Source organism: Rattus norvegicus, chromosome 2, assembly GCF_021556685.1.
Source record: "Rattus norvegicus strain SHRSP/BbbUtx chromosome 2, alternate assembly SHRSP_T2T, whole genome shotgun sequence".
Taxonomy (NCBI): domain Eukaryota; kingdom Metazoa; phylum Chordata; class Mammalia; order Rodentia; family Muridae; genus Rattus; species Rattus norvegicus.
The window spans coordinates 124,987,780-125,005,861 of record NC_141535.1 but is presented as its reverse complement, the minus strand read 5'-3'; the positions used below and the strand labels follow the sequence as shown (position 1 = coordinate 125,005,861).

At 40.9% G+C, this 18,082-nt stretch overlaps 1 protein-coding gene across 2 annotated transcripts in view; it reads right to left on the bottom strand.

Moving 5' to 3' along the window:
- Hspa4l (heat shock protein family A (Hsp70) member 4 like) overlaps nucleotides 1-13,125 on the bottom strand; it is a 52,681-nt gene extending 39,556 nt beyond the window's left edge. The window contains exons 1-4 of one of the 2 annotated variants that reach the window (NM_001106428.2): nucleotides 12,610-13,125; nucleotides 11,620-11,793; nucleotides 5,508-5,565; nucleotides 2,972-3,112 (exon numbers count right to left, since the gene is read on the bottom strand). In NM_001106428.2, the coding sequence (NP_001099898.2) occupies nucleotides 2,972-3,112; nucleotides 5,508-5,565; nucleotides 11,620-11,726 (306 nt within the window). In that variant the 5' untranslated portion in view covers nucleotides 11,727-11,793; nucleotides 12,610-13,125. Of the gene's footprint in view, nucleotides 1-2,971; nucleotides 3,113-5,507; nucleotides 5,566-11,619; nucleotides 11,794-11,876; nucleotides 11,921-12,609 lie in introns of those variants that run through there. The other variant, XM_087619315.1, reaches the window with a different exon arrangement.
- Nucleotides 13,126-18,082: the final 4,957 nt, after the last annotated feature.

Genomic DNA, 18,082 nt, shown 5'->3' with positions numbered 1-18,082 from the left:
ACATAAATTAAAAACTAAAAAATAAAGTTGGGTGGTAACACTGAGTAAGAGAGCGAATCAAGCAGCCCAGTTTTACAGTAACTGGCAGGTGTGGTGCACAGTACTCATTGTATAAGGGAATTTGAAGGTTAGAGGACATGAGCATCAAGTCCATTCAAATGAATCTCCCATTCATTTGAAAAAAGGGGATGAAATACACAGGGCTGCCTAGCAATACTCAGCTTCCAAGATGGAGAAGTGGATCACCGGACTGACTCTTTAAACTATTTTATAGTTTAAAGCCCTTTACCTTCAGACACATGCTATGAATACGCAACCTTTTTTTCTTCCATCTTTATTAAACTGGGTATTTCTTATTTACATTACAATTGTTATTCCCTTTCCCAGTTTCCAGGCCAACATCCCTCTAGCCCCTCCCCCTCCCCTTCTTTATGGGTGTTCCCCTCCCCACCCTCCCCCCATTGTCCCCCTCCCCCCAACAATCACGTTCACTGGGGGTTCAGTCTTAGCAGGACCCAGGGCTTCCCCTTCCACTGGTGCTCTTACTAGGATATTCATTGCTACCTATGGGGTCAGAGTCCAGGGTCAGTCCATGTATAGTCTTTAGGTAGTGGCTTAGTCCCTGGAAGCTCTGGTTGCTTGACATTGTTGTACTTTTGGGGTCTCGAGCCCCTTCAAGCTCTTCCAGTCCTTTCTCTGATTCCTTCAATGGGGGTCCCGTTCTCAGTTCAGTGGTTTGCTAATATGCAATCTTCTATTACTCAAAAGTTAGTTTTCTCTAAAAAGCAGTCTTCCCCAGACCATTCACAAATTGCAATCTATTTTGCATATGTGTACATGTGTGCTTTTCTTTTCTAGTGTTGGGAAGCAAACTCGGGTCCTTGTGCTTATTAGACAAGCACTTGAAAACTGAGCTAAATTAATCCTCCACCCTTCTGTTTTATTTTAAAAAATAAAAGCAGAATATTTTAACAATCTTAAATTGTAACCTATAATAAGTAAGATTTCTAGGTGGTCATTTACCAGAACCTTACAAACCTAAACAATATGTGACTTTGGTTTTCCATTTTAGTTACTGCTGCTAGCACAGCTCAGTTATCCAGGTCTACATGGCAATCTCTAACCCACAAATTATACCAAAGCATGCCTTCAACATTTATGTCTTTAACCTCTCAGGGGCATCCCTGACTTATCTGAGCAACTTCTCTCTCCTTACTAAAATCTGACATCTACTCTAGTCAGAATCCTCTTCTAAAACTGGAAATGTAGGCACATCCACAGCACAGACACATCCAGTTTAGAATTATTTTTTTTTCTTTTCTTTTTTTTTCGGAGCTGGGGACCGAACCCAGGTCCTTGCGCTTGCTAGACAAGCGTTCTACCACTGAGCTAAATCCCCAACCCCTTCAGTTTAGAATTATTAAAAGTTGCTACAGGGAGATTTAGTCCCATAGCATAAAGTTCCAGAGGGTATACTTTAAGGGGGTTAGTTACAGAATTGTCATATTGATATATGTATCTAAGTACATTGCTAAGCTTGAGAACATTCTCCTGAACTCTTCCAAAGATTAGTGTCATGGAATACAGGTGCATTCTGGGGATCTAGAAGTAAAGAACATAGGCTTACATTAGGTGAATTAAATAGTTGGTTTTTTTTTAAAAGATTCTGTCTACTTGGAGAATGTTTTCATCAGCACTCCAAAAATCTCCTCATAGAGTTAGCTGTACATCCCTTTCCCACTTCTCCCCAGCCTTTAGCAGTCACTAACCTACTACTTCCTGCCCATATGGATGCACTGTATTCTGGATAATATTGCAAATAAAAAGATGCATACTAAATCATGTGGACTTTTGTGCTGGGGTTCCTTTACTTAGCATGTATTTAAAGCTCATATATGCTGTAGTGCATTTCAGGCCTTTCTTTCTATAGTTGCATATTATTCTGCTGTATAGATATATTTCCCCTATCTAACTCATGATGGACATACAAGTATAGTAACTTTGTCATTATAAATTATACTATTAATGTTATGAATATTGATCTACAGGGACTTTGTGTACATATTTTCAACACTTTCAGGTTAGGGAGGAATGGAATTGTGGGTCATACACTGACTGAGCTTTGAAGTATCTCACTAGTGTGTGTTGACCATTTTCTACTTTAAGTGTCTAGAATACACTTGAAAATCCAGAATCTATATGTCAGAAGAAAGTTTGCTTTAGTACTTAGAAATATTACAAGGTCCTTGTAACCTTGAAAAACTGCTGGCAGTTATAATACTCTGGGGTGTTCTCTTCGAAGGCACTCATGCCTCTGCCTTTATTTCCATGAGGTTTCCATTTAATGGAGTTCTTTCAGTGATGGTCATTTCTTCTTTCAAACAATTAATACAAATTTCAAAAGTTAGTATCTAAGCTAGAATGTTTTTGCATTCATTAAAAGTACTACAAACCTATTTCTCAGGCATTGTCCTAGTTGGGGTTTCTACTGCTGTCATCAGATACTATGACTAACCCAACTTGGGGGGAAGGAGCTTACTTAGTTTACAGTGTAGTCCATCCTTCAGGGAAGTCAGAGCAGAAACTTGGAGGCAGGAGCTGATACAGGCCACTGAGGAGCACTGTTTACTGGCTTGCTCCTCATGGCTTGCACAGCTTATTTTCTTATACATCCCAGGACCCCAATCTGTCCATGGGTGGCACCAGCACAACAGGCTGGGCCCTCCACTCCTATAACTAAGAAGATGTATTACAGAGGTGCTTGTAGGAAATACTTGAGGCATTTCTTCAATCTAGAGTTCCCCTTCCCCAAAAACTACAACTTGTGTCCAGCTGACGATAAATCAGCTAGGATAGATGTACTATGTATTGAGCCTGGACAAAGAAAGTTACACTTGACGTTACAATAGTCACATTCTCACATTGTTCATTCTTTTAAGGAAACACTGTACTCTCTAAACTCAGAGCTTACCTTAACTCCTGCACTTCCATTAGGCATCTTCTGCAGTTCATAGGGAAGCCTGATTCTCTCCGTTTGTACAATGGGATCATCAAATGATCGTCCATGAAGCTTTTTGAAGCCATGAATTGTATTTCTTACATTTGTGACTATCTGTTGGCAATACATATTTGAAGTTATTACTGAGGCAAAATAAGATACTATAATACTTAAAACTACCAAATCTCTCAGAATTTTACTTCATTTTCTTCTTTTCCAAGTAGAAAATTACAGTATGATTACATATGTATCTTAAGTATTATCTTTAAAATTCTTTTATCCTAGAAGTTAGTGAGACAGACCAAGAGACAGAGAGAGAGACAGAGACTGAGAGAGACAGAGAGAGAGGGAGGGAGGGGAAGAGGGAGAGGGAGAGGAGAAGAGGAAACAATAATATAATCTAAACCTTTTCAAGTAATGTGGTGAAAATCTTCTTTGCTTTCGGCACTTTGGAAATATCATGTACACAGGTATTTTGCCCGCATGCATGTTTGTACACTATTTGCATGTCTACTGCCTGATGAGGCCAAGAGAAGTCATCAAATCCCCTGGAACTAGAGTTGCAGGTGGCTGTTAGCCACCATGTGGGCACTCAAATGTGGGTCCTCTGAACAACAGGAGTATTCTTGGCTGTGGCACCAACTTTCTAGATCCTTTTCAGCACTTTTGGTCAGTGAAACACTATCTTTGATTTTGTGTTTTCCCCTTACTTAAATTTTCTTACTTTGGATTATGTGTATGTAGATATGGATGTGTGCATACATATGAATAAAGGACTCTTGGAGGCCAGAAGAGGGAGTCACATGTGGAGCTGGAGTTACTGGCAGTTCTGGAAAGCTGACTCTTGTCCTCAGCAAGAGCACTCTGCTCTTAACCACTGAGCCATTTCTCTAAACCCTTCCCCATTTCCCTGTTTTTATTTAAACTGTCATTTAATCATTCACCTTTTCTTTCTTCTCAAAATGTATTTTCTTGTGAGGTATCTTATGTATAATATATTGTTCCCATTGCTGAGAATTACCTCTAGGCCAGTAATTAAAACCCCTCCTATGCAGCACAGAGCTAAGCTTCTCTTCATTGCAAATGACTGATATTTTGACAAGATAATTTTCTTGTTCAAACCATATACTGTTACTGAGATGCAGTACCTGCTTTCCTAGTGACCTTCAAAGTCAAACAGATCTTGAACTTCCATGATCTGATGAAAACATAGCGGTGCTCAGTTAACTTAACTCACGGGAGATACAGTATTAAAGGCTGCTTTAAACAAAGAAACTATTTCTGCTAAATTGAAAGCAGTCAAAATATGATGGTGCTAGAAAGATGGCTCAGTGGTTAAGAGAGCTTGCTGCTCAATCATGAAGACTTGAGTTTTGATCCCAAAACTCACATCAGGTGGCCTGGAAGGCCTTTAACTCCAGCTCCAAAGGATCCAACGATCTCCTCTGGCCTCCATGTGCACTGGCCCCATTCCTGTATGCATACACACAGACACATAGACATACACAAATAAAATAAAATCTTAAAAACACCAAAATGTTACATATAAAGTAATTAAGGAGCTATTTTTAGCACTAATTAACATTTACATACAATATAATTAATATTTGTATACAATTTGAACATAGAAAACATGAAACATTTTCACAACTAAAAAAGTTATAAAAGACATTCTTTCAAAACTGTAAGTGACAGTTTTTTTGAATAAACGAGTAAGTAATTCCCACAAAGAAAGAATGGCACATTAAATTACACTTTTTGAAAGAGGATTTCATGTAGTTCAGGCTGAATTTACACTCACTTGACATCAGCCTTGATTGCCTGATCATCCTAACTCAGCTTCCCTGGTTTACCATAGGTTTACAGAGAGGAGAGCAGGAAGGAAGACCTACCTATTTGTAAAACATCAGAAATAACTACCAAGGGCTTTGGTTTAGGGAAATAAAGTGTGAACAATATAAAACCATCAAGCTATCAGGCAAACTTTAAGTTAAAACTCTATTCATGTGCAGTTCAAAAGCCTGGAGATAAGCTTAAATTTATGGCCACACTGAGTCACTCTAGAAAATGTCTACTTTGTTTCCGCTCCTTTCTTTTACTAAAAACATTTCTTGTTAGTTGCTGAATGATCCAGAAGACTGCCCCTTATATAATGTGATCAGACAGGAAAAAATCCACATGGAAAGACACTCCAACTTTACAAGGTTTTAAATAAATAACATGAAAAATTAGTCTATAACTCAAAGCAAATCTATTTCTCCCCCTTCCTCCCTACTCCTACCTTTTTTTCTGTTTTTGTTTTTGTTTTATTGAGAGCCTTGAACTCTCAATCCAAGTGCTTCAAGAGCTGGGATTACAGGTATGTACCACCACACCCACCAAAGTATCTCTGACAAAATACAAAAGTGCTACTCTGTCCCACTTGCAACTCTCAACTACATACCATGAAAACTTACCATTGTGCAGTTAATTTTCCCTCTTACGTCAAAACAACCACACAACAACATACCTGGCTCTTAGCTGCATTTCCAATGGCTCGAGTTCTAGATCCCAAAGATATACAGGCCCTGAAAAAGATGAGAACAAGACTTCCTCTGTTTCTCTGTACACTGTTTATGTGGTTTTAAATGGTTTTCCTTATACAGAAGTAAATTTAAAAGAATTAATCATTATTTAAAAACAGGCGATAGAAATTAAAACTTTACATATTCCAAACTTTATATCAACAGAATAGTGACCAGAATTTTAGAATTTAAAAAAAACTATCCTAATAATTACCAATACTGTATTGGTACCAACATTATTTTTCAAATTCTACTGCTGTGAGACCTATTAAAAATAGTCAGATTTAGAGGATGTGGAGAAAGAGGAACACTCCTCCATTGTTGGTGGGATTGCAGACTGGTAAAACCATTCTGGAAATCAGTCTGGAGGTTCCTCAGAAAATTGGACATTGAACTGCCTGAGGATCCAGCCATACCTCTCTTGGGCATATACCCAAAAGATACCTCAACATATAAAAGAGACACGTGCTCCACTATGTTCATCGCAGCCTTATTTATAATAGCCAGAAACTGGAAAGAACCCAGATGCCCTTCAACAGAGGAATGGATACAGAAAATGTGGTACATCTACACAATGGAATATTACTCAGCTATCAAAAACAACGAGTTTATGAAATTCGTAGGCAAATGGTTGGAACTGGAAAATATCATCCTGAGTGAGCTAACCCACTCACAGAAAGACATACATGGTATGCACTCATTGATAAGTGGCTATTAGCCCAAATGCTTGAATTACCCTAGATCCCTAGAACAAAGGAAACTCAAGACGGATGATCAAAATGTGAATGCTTCACTCCTTCTTTAAATGAGGAAAAAGAATACCCTTGGCAGGGAAGGGAGAGGCAAAGATTAAAACAGAGACTGAAGGAACACCCATTCAGAGCCTGCCCCACAGGTGGCCCATACATATACAGCCACCCAATTAGACAAGATGGATGAAGCAAAGAAGTGCAGACCGACAGGAGCCGGATGTAGATCGCTCCTGAGAGACACAGCCAGAATACAGCAAATACAGAGGCGAATGCCAGCAGCAAACCACTGAACTGAGAATAGGTCCCCCGTTGAAGGAATCAGAGAAAGAACTGGAAGAGCTTGAAGGTGCTCGAGACCCCAAAAGTACAACAATGTCAAGCAACCAGAGCTTCCAGGGACTAAGCCACTACCTAAAGACTATACATGGACTGACCCTGGACTCTGTCCCCATAGGTAGCAATGAATATCCTAGTAAGAGCACCAGTGGAAGGGGAAGCCCTGGGTCCTGCTAAGACTGAACCCCCAGTGAACTAGACTATGCGGGGAGGGTGGCAATGGGGGGAGGTTTGGGAGGGGAACACCCACAAGGAAGGGGAGGGGGGAGGGTGATGTCTGTCCGGAAACCGGGAAAGGGAATAACACTTGAAATGTATATAAGAAATACTCAAGATAATTAAAAAAAAAATAGTCAGATTTAGCAAAGTAAGACTGCTTAGATTTGCGCTCTGGCTTTGTCATTCAACATCTATTGGGAGTTATGTAAGCATCCTTTTCTTCACTTCCCATTTGGTGACAGTGACAACACCTGCTCATCAGGTTATGTCAGGATCAGGAGAGTGAATGTAGGTGTCATTGTCGAGAAATGCTTTCAACACTTGGCACATAACGAAAATGCAAATCCTTGCTATTTTAATCTCCATGTTACATGTAACATAAAAGTAAAGAATAACATTTTATCATGTGATTGAAGAAAATGTTTTCAAGATTTTAGTTTTACCTGCAAAAAACTATTCAATCAACAAATACTGTGTATACATAGGCCACTTTCTATCCTTGGAGAATTTATAATTTATTGAAAAAATTCAATAGAATACCTAGGAGTATGGAAAAGAACAGCCACTTCTACATAACAGGGCTTAGGAGAAGCAATTTCTAATTTAAACTTGAAAGGACATTAAAGTCTTTAATTTGTAGCTGTTTTGTGGAAAAGGGCATTGTGGGCATTGTGGTGCTGAGGTTGGTTATGGTTTCCCTCTAAAGGTTCATGTGCTAGAAACTTGGTTCCAAAGTAATGGCACTGAGATGGTAGAATCTTTAAGATGTATGGTCTAGGAGATAGTCAGATTATGGGCACTAAACTCAGAAAATCAGTAGCAATTTTACAGTAGTATGTTAGGCCCCTTACTCATTCAGTATGTCCCTTTTCTGTCTCTCTGACATGCTGTGACATAGCAAGAGGCTCTTGCTATAACACTAGCAAGAATGTATCCTCCAGCCACTAAAATCAGGAGCCAAGTTTCTTTAGAAGCCTGACACTTTCCCATACAGTCTTATATAACATTCCTGATTCTCCTCAACAGAAACATCTCGTAACATCTAAAATCAATTTTACTTTTTCATAGTATATATTCATAGCTGTATCTATAGATCAAAATGTGAAATCTGTAAGAACAAGGCATAGTGTCCTCACTGTTCATGGTAGCCAATGCTCACATGTGTCAGTTAAATTGAAAATAACAAAACCCTGTGCCTCAAAATCAATCTCATTTCAGGTTCCTTACACTCACATGTAGCTAGTAGATATTTAAAAAAACCAAATAAACAGAGAACAAATACACATAACAGAAAGTTCTACTGTACAGCACTGGTCAGGATCACCCACTGGTAGGTACACAGTAAGGGCCCTTGTAGAATGAACAGGAAAATGGATTCGAATGGTAACTAGGAATAATACAACTTGGCTAGTTTCATACAAGAATTTGATTAAGACAGTATCAAGGCCAGATTGTAAATTCAAAATATTTGCATCAAGTAATGGGAATCCATTAAGTTTCTGAGTAAGAGAGAGACCAATGTAAGGTGATTTTTAATACAAAGCAAAGGTTATATTCCAGAGTATGGCTTAAAGGCTGACACTATTTCACTGAGGTCCACTGGACTTTCGATTCAGTCATCTTTTCATCTGCTGCTCCTCTCAATTTTGTTACATAAGCTTTAAAAAAAAAGCTCTAATTTTTTCCTTGTCCCATATCAGGGACACAGATCACAAATATTTTTAGTTCTTCTGTCACTATGTTGTTGCTTGATGAATCGAGATGTGAGCTAGCTAGCAAGCCCACTTCCTTGATGAGCCTTTCTGACCCTCTTCTATGTTGACAGTTTGGCTCTGAATCAAATTTTCAACAGCTAAGCAACTTGTTTGTTTCACCTATAGTGCCAAGGTATCAGGAGAGCTGAATTTCTCAACCATGGCAATCCTAACTTTCTGTGCCAGATACTTCTTTTGTTGGATAAATGGGGTTATACTGAATAGCTGTATGCTGACCTCTACCCACAAGATGCTAATAGAACCTTTTTCACCCCCGCTCTCAACTGTGAGGACAAAAGAATCTTCAGGTAAGTGTAAGATGTCCCTGTGAGGGCAAAATAGAGCCCATCTGAGAGCCACTGCCTTGGCATAGATCTCAAGAGTTGTAAAACACGATTCTTTACACAGTAAAGTAAGCTTGTGAAACATTCTGTTCTTGAGAGACTTTCGGTGTAAGTAAAGGGACTTAATTTCTGCAGAGAAAAAGGCATCTGAATACTGTTTAATTATAGGGGTGGGAGGAGTGTCTAGAAGAAGATAGAAAGGGAAAAATGTTCTCAGAATGGCATATTCTTGCTACAGGCTTTCTGGAGAACATGCTGTTTAGAAAAAAAAAAAACTCTAGTCATATACAATTTAGTTACAACATAAAGCTTCAAATTATTTATTGTGGCCAAAAGGATTAAATATTTTAAAGAATGGAAAATAATGTAAGCTTCCAAATTCTTATTAAACATAATTTATAATTAAATTAGCCTATAACTTGAACTCTTTAACAGAAATCAGACAGATATTTAAAAAGCTGATCAGGTATTATGCATGACAACACATGCCTTTCATGACAGTACTCAGGAGGCTGAGGCAGGAGGATCAAGTCCAAGATCAGCCTGGGCTATTTACCCAAAACCTTGTCTCAAAAAACAAAGCCAGAAACTTATCACCCATTGCAGATGCATATTAACTATTAGATTATTAGGCTTATTGTTTTGGAATATGGTCTTAATTAAAATTTACTCAACCCAAACACAAATATAAATGCACAACCACATTAAGGTTTTATTAATGACAAATCTGTGGACAGAAAACCTGCTAACTACCACCTGATACTTCTCTAAAGGAAGAGTTTTACCAGATCGAAGGATGGTCATTAATTAGTATGACGATCACAAACTAAAAAGAATACTAATGGCATGTGAAATAGCACAAATTTATAAGACCTATTATGTAATATAAGATTCCTCACCCCTAAGATCAAAGAAGTGACTGGGGAGTCATTTTGTCTTGATTATTAATATCTGAAGATTTTTAGAGCAGTCTTAGTTAGGTTTGGCTGTGTACCAATTTGTAGGTCATGGAAACAGGTGTCCACACGTTTATTTCTCCTTTCCTTACAACCCCCTAAACAAATTTAAATTAAACAACAAAAATAGCAAATATGGTCACTGAATTTTTGTCAGAAGAAAAATAATCGTCTGAAAACTCCACAGTTTATTATACACTGTCAATTCTCAAGCAAAACAAGCCCAACCCCAAACCCACAAAGTAAAAATAAACAAAAAGGTAGTTATTGTAACATTTGCAAAAATAAAATAGAAGCAACCTGGAAGTAGAACATGGGATGGAGTTAATGATTATACAAACACTAATGGAATAGAAATACTTTATATAGAGGGTAATGAACAGAACATCAAGTTTTCTATCTTAAAAACAAATAGAAAACCACCAAGAAGTCTTAATTTTGGGCAGAATTATAATTTTTATTTACATTTTCATGTAACTATATTTCTAAGTTTAATAATTTTTCATAATAGATATGCTTAATAAATGAATAATCATGTGTACATTATTGGTCCTGGAATTATGAGTTACATGATTATGTGTCCGCATTTGTGTATATAAACATCCAGAATTTCAATAGAGATGTGACAGAAAAAAGGAGTCCTAAAAATTGTAGAGTATATTTGGAAAGAAATCAAAGCATTCTGTATTGACAAATGCTACTCTGAAACATACTGCCATTTTTTAAAAACTACTAGAACTGATTTAACCTCAGCATTTAAAGATGATTTTACACTATCTTGGCTGATATTAGCTTAATTTAAAATATAGTATGGGTCATTCACCTTTCCAAAAATACACATGAATAGATTTTTCCTCATTAAATTATAGGTAAACAGGAGTGTACAAAGAAGAGTTTTTCATGTGCAATTATTAGTTGTGTTCTCTGCCAACAAACTTTCCAGAAAGGAGAAAGAAGTGAACGTGTGGGCACACGTTTCCATGACGTAATGCTACAAAGTCTTTCATCAAGAGTTCATAATGGAAACACTCCACAATCCTGGTATACATGATAGTTGCCTCTGACTCACCAACAACTCACTCTGTAGAGACTCACTTTAAGCAGTAGCTTCTAACAACGGCAATTTCCACTAATTGACAAGATATTGCCAGTGTACAGCTAAGACTCCCATTGTCTCTCATAGTGAATGTGCGCGCTGTTAACCTAATCCCTCCGGTAACTGGTCAGATCATCTCAAATTCTCAAGGACACCACCTCACCACCCCATCTCTCTTTTCTATAAACACACAGATAGACAGATAAATAAGTAAAACAAATGACTTCTAGTGTTACGAGGAAACTGCCATTCGTTTTCTGAGGAGTGCAATAACCAGGGGTCACTTTTCTAAGGAAGCTGTCGCTCAGGAGACGGGGGAGGGAGGGCAGAATGCAGAGCTCTAGCCGACTTCCTAGCCCAGGATAATCCCAGGTCACCCTTGGGTGGCTGACCTCTCTTCCCTCGGACTCCAAGCCGAGGTGGCCCCCCATTTGCGCTTTTCTGCAGCCCCACGCAGAGGCCCTAGGGTCAGAGACCTCTGCGGCAAGCAGAGTTGGCGAGCCCCTGCCCTCCTCGTCTGGGCTGAAGACGCTGCACCTGTCACGGGCGGGGGGGGGCGTCCCGGACCCCACCCCAGGAAAGGGGGCGTGCGGCACTTACGGCGTGCACCTGTCGCTGTACTCGTTGGCGATGGTCTCGATGCCGCCGCTCCTCGCCACAGCGATGTAGCAGTTGAGGAAGCCGAGGTCAATGCCCACCACCGACATCCCGCCTACCGCTCCGGGTCGGGGGACAGCGTCCCGCTGCGGGTCCCCACTGCGGGCGCTGCGACTCCTGCGAGAAGCAAAGGAGAGGACCCACTCTCTGTCAGAAAATCTAGGGCAGGGCGTCGGAATTGCGGAGGTGGAGCCGCTCGCCTGCGCCGCGCCGCCTCCGCCCGGCCCGCCGCTTAGTCTCCACTGCGGTTCGCCGCCCCCAACCGGCAGTTACTGCGGTCTGCGCCTGCGCGCTCGGCCCCGGGAGGCGCGAGCCACCGGTCGGCTGAGGCTCGGCGGCCTCGCCCTCGGCCGCTCCCGTCAGCGCTCGGCAACGGCTCGCTGCGGAGTGGCAGGTTGGAGAAAGAGCTGGAAAGATGGGGGCGGGAGGGAACCCGCAGGGCAGGGCGGGGCGGCGGTCGCGAGGCGCGAGGGGAGGTGAGGCTGTCTCCGAGCAACGCTGAGGCAGCCGTGGCCTGCGGACGCTCTCCTAAGCGCCGCCCTGTCAGCGCCGCCACCCTCCTCGGAGTCGCTCTCCTCAGCACCGCTCGCCCCGGCCGCCCGCCCGCATCCTCCCACGGTCCGGGAGGAGAGCCTTGGCCTGGGAGCTCACCGCCGGCCTCGCCGCCCCGAGGGGCCCCCCGCTTGTGGCTAGTGCTGAGGCTCCTCCTGCAACTCCTCTGTGAGGTGGTGCCCATTGTGCGGTGCCCGCACTGTCCCCTTCTCAGAGCCACCCCGCTGCTGCCCGGTCCCAACCTGTCACTTTCCGGTGCTTTCCCCATGAAAACTGGTTTTCTAGGCCCTGACCTGCTTGCCCACGGAATTTCAGAAAAGAAGCCTGCCAGGGGCGGCGTGCTGCCTTTGTGCACTTGAAGAAGTTTTAGCTTATACTTACGAAGTCTGGCGGTCCCGCTCCTTCCCATGCACATCCCAGCGCGAACTCGGCTCTTCCTTATCCAGCCCCTTTGTCCCCCGTTCCTTAGGGTCCAGTTCTTCATGTATCTCCTGGCTTTTACCTAGTTCTTCGTGTATCTGCTGGCCCTTCTTACCTAGTTCTTCATTTATATGCTGACCCTTCTTGTTCAATTCTTCATGTATATGCTGACCCTTATCTGGTTCTTCATGTATCTGCTGATCCTTCTCATTCAATTCCTTGTGTTCTGTCTCGTCCAAGTTTTTGTGTGCTTCCTGTTCCACCCTGGAACTAGACACGTAATTTTTATCCACATGTTCAGTACTCTCATAGTCCGTATTTGTGCCCCTTTTTAAGTTACTCAGACGTTTCACTATTAACACTGCGGTCAGGGCAGCAGCAGCAAGTGTGGCAATAGCTCCCGCTGTTGCTATAATGAATACAAAATACATTTCAGGAACTATACCAAGTCACCTGGGATGACACTATTGCTTCAACTCTAGTGTCTCTAAAGAATCTTTCTTGGTTTCAGAGTCTGCAGGGGGCATGCTTTGTCCCACTCAACTCTTTCTTAGGAGACCACCCACCTTGGCTTCCCAGCAGGCTGTGCGCAAACAGAGCAGGGATTGGATGCTTCTGGCCAGTCAGAACTCTGGGTCTCAGTGGCTTCCACAACTTAGTTGCCTCATTCAGCCATCATCCTAAGGAGTGGCTAGATTTGTTCCTGGATATCTTGAAGCGCTCCCAGGCCAAAAAATTCATTTTATTTATCTATGATGTTTTTGGAACCTCAGGTGTAAGTTTTTTTCCCTATTTTAAAAATAACCTTTAACATATTAAGTAAAAAGAAGGAATCGGTGACAGTAACAAGAGAGTTCTCATTCTTTACAGCTATCAGGAGGAGATGAGTACTTAGTAGTTAAAACGGGACGACTTTTTCAGAGTTAACATGGATTCAGGTAGTAATCCCAGGTGTACATAATTTTTACTGCCTCTAGGACCTTTGGCGATTATTTCCCAGCTGTGGGCTCAGTGTCTCTTAAGATTACTCACTGAACTGTTTTTCAGGCTAAATGTAAACACAGCATTTATGCTTGGCACCAAAAGGTCAATGTAATTATGCTTAACTTATTGGAATTTATGGTCATTTATAATGATCCTATGTCCAGGAACTTTGCTGCGCTCTATTGCAGGTTCTGGTCCTTTGAGTTCCTTGGACAGTCTTGGTTTCAAAAATATAGTCTGTGATGGACTTCATTTTGTCCTTTTATTATTGTTTTCTCTAATGATGGCTAAGGTCACCAATAAAATGTAGAATATAAAGAATAGTAGTGAGCATACTTGTCTCTAACAGAAAATACTGTGTTTATAAGAAATTTAAAAACTAACATTGCTAGTTTGCTAAGAATTTTTCTTCTCTTTATGCTGAAACTTAGCAAATACTAATCATGGTTGAATAAAATGACACCCCTATTCTCAATCTGTTACTCGGTAAAAACTATGAACAAGCTCTTTAACATCCTCCTATTCCTGTGATAGATCCTCATCCAAAGGTGATTGTTTTCAGATAGACCAGTTTGGCTTGTGCTTATGTAGAACATTTGCATCGATTTCACAACTGAAACTATGTTGCTTCCTTTACTCATCTTAGTTGTCATTGTCATCCTCCTCGTCCTCGTCCTCGTCCTCATCCTCGTCCTCCTCCTCCTGTTCCTGCTCCTCCTCCTCCTCCTCCTCCTCCTTCCTTTCTTAGTTTTTTTAAATTGATGACCAAAACAAGTTACAGAAGACTTTATTTGGAATGTAACAATTTCAGAGCATTAGTGTTCATGGCCATAATGTTGGTAAGCATGGCACCAGGCAGGCAGGCATGGCACTGGAGCAGTGGCCAAAAGCTTACATCTTGATCCATAAGGGGAAGATTCAGAAAGCTAAATGGAAATGGTTTAGGCTTTTGAAACCTCAAAGCGCAGCACCAGTGACACATCTTCTCAAACAAGGCCCATAATCCTTTTCAGATAATCCCAACAACTGGAGACCATCTTCAAATATATGAGCCTGTGGTGGTGTCTCATTCAAACTACCTTACACAAGCTTTGTAGAATTAGAAGGGGGATTCCTCTTTTCTCTGACAAAGATTTATGACCACTGGTTACATTATTTTAATAGCTATAGTTTATTCATGTCCTGTACTACTTTTTTAGACAACAGTCATTTTTCTTTTTTCTTTTTGAAATTTTATTTTTTATTAGATATATTTCTTTATTTACATTTCAAATGTTATTCCCTTTCTTGATGTCCTGTCCATAAGTCCCCATCCCCTCCCCCTTCCCCATATGGGTGTTCCCCCAATCCACCCCCTTACTCTCCACCCAATATTCCCCTGCACTGGGGGGTCCAATCTTGGCAGGACCAAGGGCTTCCCCTTCTACTGGTGCCCCAACAAGGCTATTCTCTGCTACATATGCAGTTGGAGCCGTGGGTCAGTCCATGTATAGTCTTTGGGTAGTGGTTTAATCCCTGGAAGCTCTGGTTGTTGTCATTGTTGTTCTTATGGGGTTGCAAGCCCCTTCAGCTCTTTCAGTCCTTCCTCTAAGTCCCTGCCGGGGGTCCTGTTCTCAGTTCAGTGGTTTGCTGCTAGCATTCACCTCTGTATTTGACATGGTTTAGATGTGTGTCTCAGGAGAGATCTATATCCGGTCCCTTTCAGCATGCAGTTTTTAGCTTCATCAATCTTCTTTAGTTTTGGTGGCTGTATATATATGGACTGCGTACCCCTGTGGGGTAAGCTCTGAATGACCATTCCTTCTGTCTCTCCTCCAAACTTTACCTCCATATCCCCTCTTATGGATGTTTTTGTTACCCCTTTCAAGAAAGAGTGAAGCATCCACACTTTGGTTATCCTTCTTCTTGAGCTTCAGGTGGTCTGTGGATTGCATCTTGGGTAATTCGAGCTTTTGGGCTAATATGCCCTTATCAATGAGTGCATACCAAGTATGTTTTTCTGTGATTGGGTTAACTCACTCAGGATGATATTTTTTAGTTCATTCTATTTGCCTATGAATTTCATGAAGTCATTGGTTTTGATAGCTGAGTAGTATTCCATTGTGTAAATGTACTTCATTTTCTGTATCCATTCCTCTGTTGAAGAGCATCTGGGTTCTTTCCAGCCTCTGGCTATTATAAATAAGGCTGCTATGAACATAGTGGAGCATGTGTCTTTGCTGTATGTTGGAGCATCTTTTGAGTATATGCCCAGGAGAAGTATAGATGGATCCTCAGGTAGTGCAATGTCCAATTTTCTAAGGAACCTCCAGACTGATTTCCAGAGTGGTTGTACCAGTTTGCAATCCCACCAACAATGGAGGAGTGTCCCTCTTTCTCCACATCCTCACCAGCATCTGTTGTCACCTGAGTTTTTCATCTGTTGTCACCTGAGTTTTTTATCTTAGCCATTCTGACTGGTGTGAGGTGGAATCTCAGGGTCATTTTGATTTGCATTTCCCTGATGACTAAGGATGTTGAACATTTCTTTAGGTGCTTCTCAGCCATTTGATAATCCTCAGCTGAGAATTCTTTGTGTAGCTCTGTACCCCATTTTTAAGAGTTTTTTGGCTCTCTGGAGTCTAACTTCTTGAGTTTTTTTGTATATTTTGCATATTAGCCCTGTATCAGATGTAGGATTGGTAAAGATCTTTGCCTAATCTTTTGGTTGCCATTTTGTCCTAATGTCAGTGTCCTTTGCCTTACAGAAGCTTTGCAATTTTATGAGGTCCCATTTGTCTATTCTTGATCTTAGAGCATAGGCCATTGGTGTTTTGTTCAGGAAAATTTCACCAATGCCCATGTAGTCAAGGCTCTTCCCTACTTTTTCTTCTATTAGTTTGAATATATCTGGTTTTATGTGGATGTCTTCGATTCACTTGGACTTATACTTTGTACAGGTCGATAAGAACGGATCGATCTGCATTCTTCTACATGCTGACCTCCAGTTGAACCAGCACCATTTATTGAAAATGCTATCTTTTACTATACATGGACTGACCCTGGACTCTGACCTCATAGGTAGCAATGAATATCCTAGTAAGATCACCAGTGGAAGGGGAAGCCCTTGGTCCTGCTAAGACTGAACCCCCAGTGAACTAGATTGTTGGGGGGAGGGCGGCAATGGGGGGAGGGTAGGGAGGGGAACACCCATAAAGAAGGGGAGGGGGAGGGATCAGGGGGATGTTTGCCTGGAAACCGGGAAAGGGAATAACATTCGAAATGTAAATAAGAAATACTCAAGTTAATAAAAAAAATAAAATAAAATAAAAAAAAAAAGAAAATGCTATCTTTTTTCCACTGGACGATTTTAGCTCTTATGTCAAAGATCAAGTGACCATAGGTGTGTGGGTTCATTTCTGGGTTTTCAATTCTACTCCACTGATCTACCTGCCTGTTTCTGTAACACACAGTTTTTATCACTATTGCTCTGTAATACTGCTCGAGGTCAGGGATGGTGATTCCCCTCAAAGTTTTAATTGAGGATAGTCTTTGCTATCCTGGGTTTTTTGTTATTCCAAATGAATTTGCAAATTGTTCTTTCTTACTCTATGAAGAATTGAGTTGGAATCTTGATGGGGATTGCATTGAATCTGTAGTTTGCTTTTGGCAAAATGGCCATTTTTACTATATTAATCCTGCCAATCCACGAGTATGGGAGGTCTTTCCATCTTCTGAGATCTTCTTCAATTTCTTTCTTCAGAGACTTGAAGTTCTTGTCATACAGATCTTTCACTTGCTTGGTTAGAGTCACACTGAGGTATTTTATATTATTTGGGACTAACTATTGTGAAGGGTGTTATTTCCCTAATTTCTTTCTCAACTTGTTTATCCTTTGAGTAGAGGAAGGCTACTAATTTGAGTTAATTTTATACCCAGCCACTTTACTGAAGTTGTTTTGTCAGACTTAGTATTTCTCTGGTAGAACTTTTGGGGTCACTTAAATATACTATCATATCACCTGTAAATAGTGATATTTTGACTTCTTCCTTTCCAATCTGTAACACTTTGACCTCCTTTCGTTTTCTGATTGCTCTGGCTAGGACTTCGAGTATTGTATTGAATAAGTACGGAGAGAGTGGGCAGCCTTGTCTAATCCCTGACTTTAGTGGGATTGCTTCAAGTTTCTCTCCATTTAGTTTGATGTTGGCTACTGGTTTGCTGTATATGGCTTTTACTATGTTTAGGTTTGGGCCTTGAATTCCTGATCTGTCCAGGACTGTTATCATGAAGGGGTGTTGAATTTTGTCAAATGCTTTCTCAGCATCTAATGAAATGATCATGTGGTTTTTTTCCTTTTAGTTTGTTTATATAATGGATTATGTTGATGGATTTCCCTATTCTGAACCATCCCTGCATCCCTGGGATGAAGCCTACTTGATCATGATGGATGATCATTTTGATGTGTTCT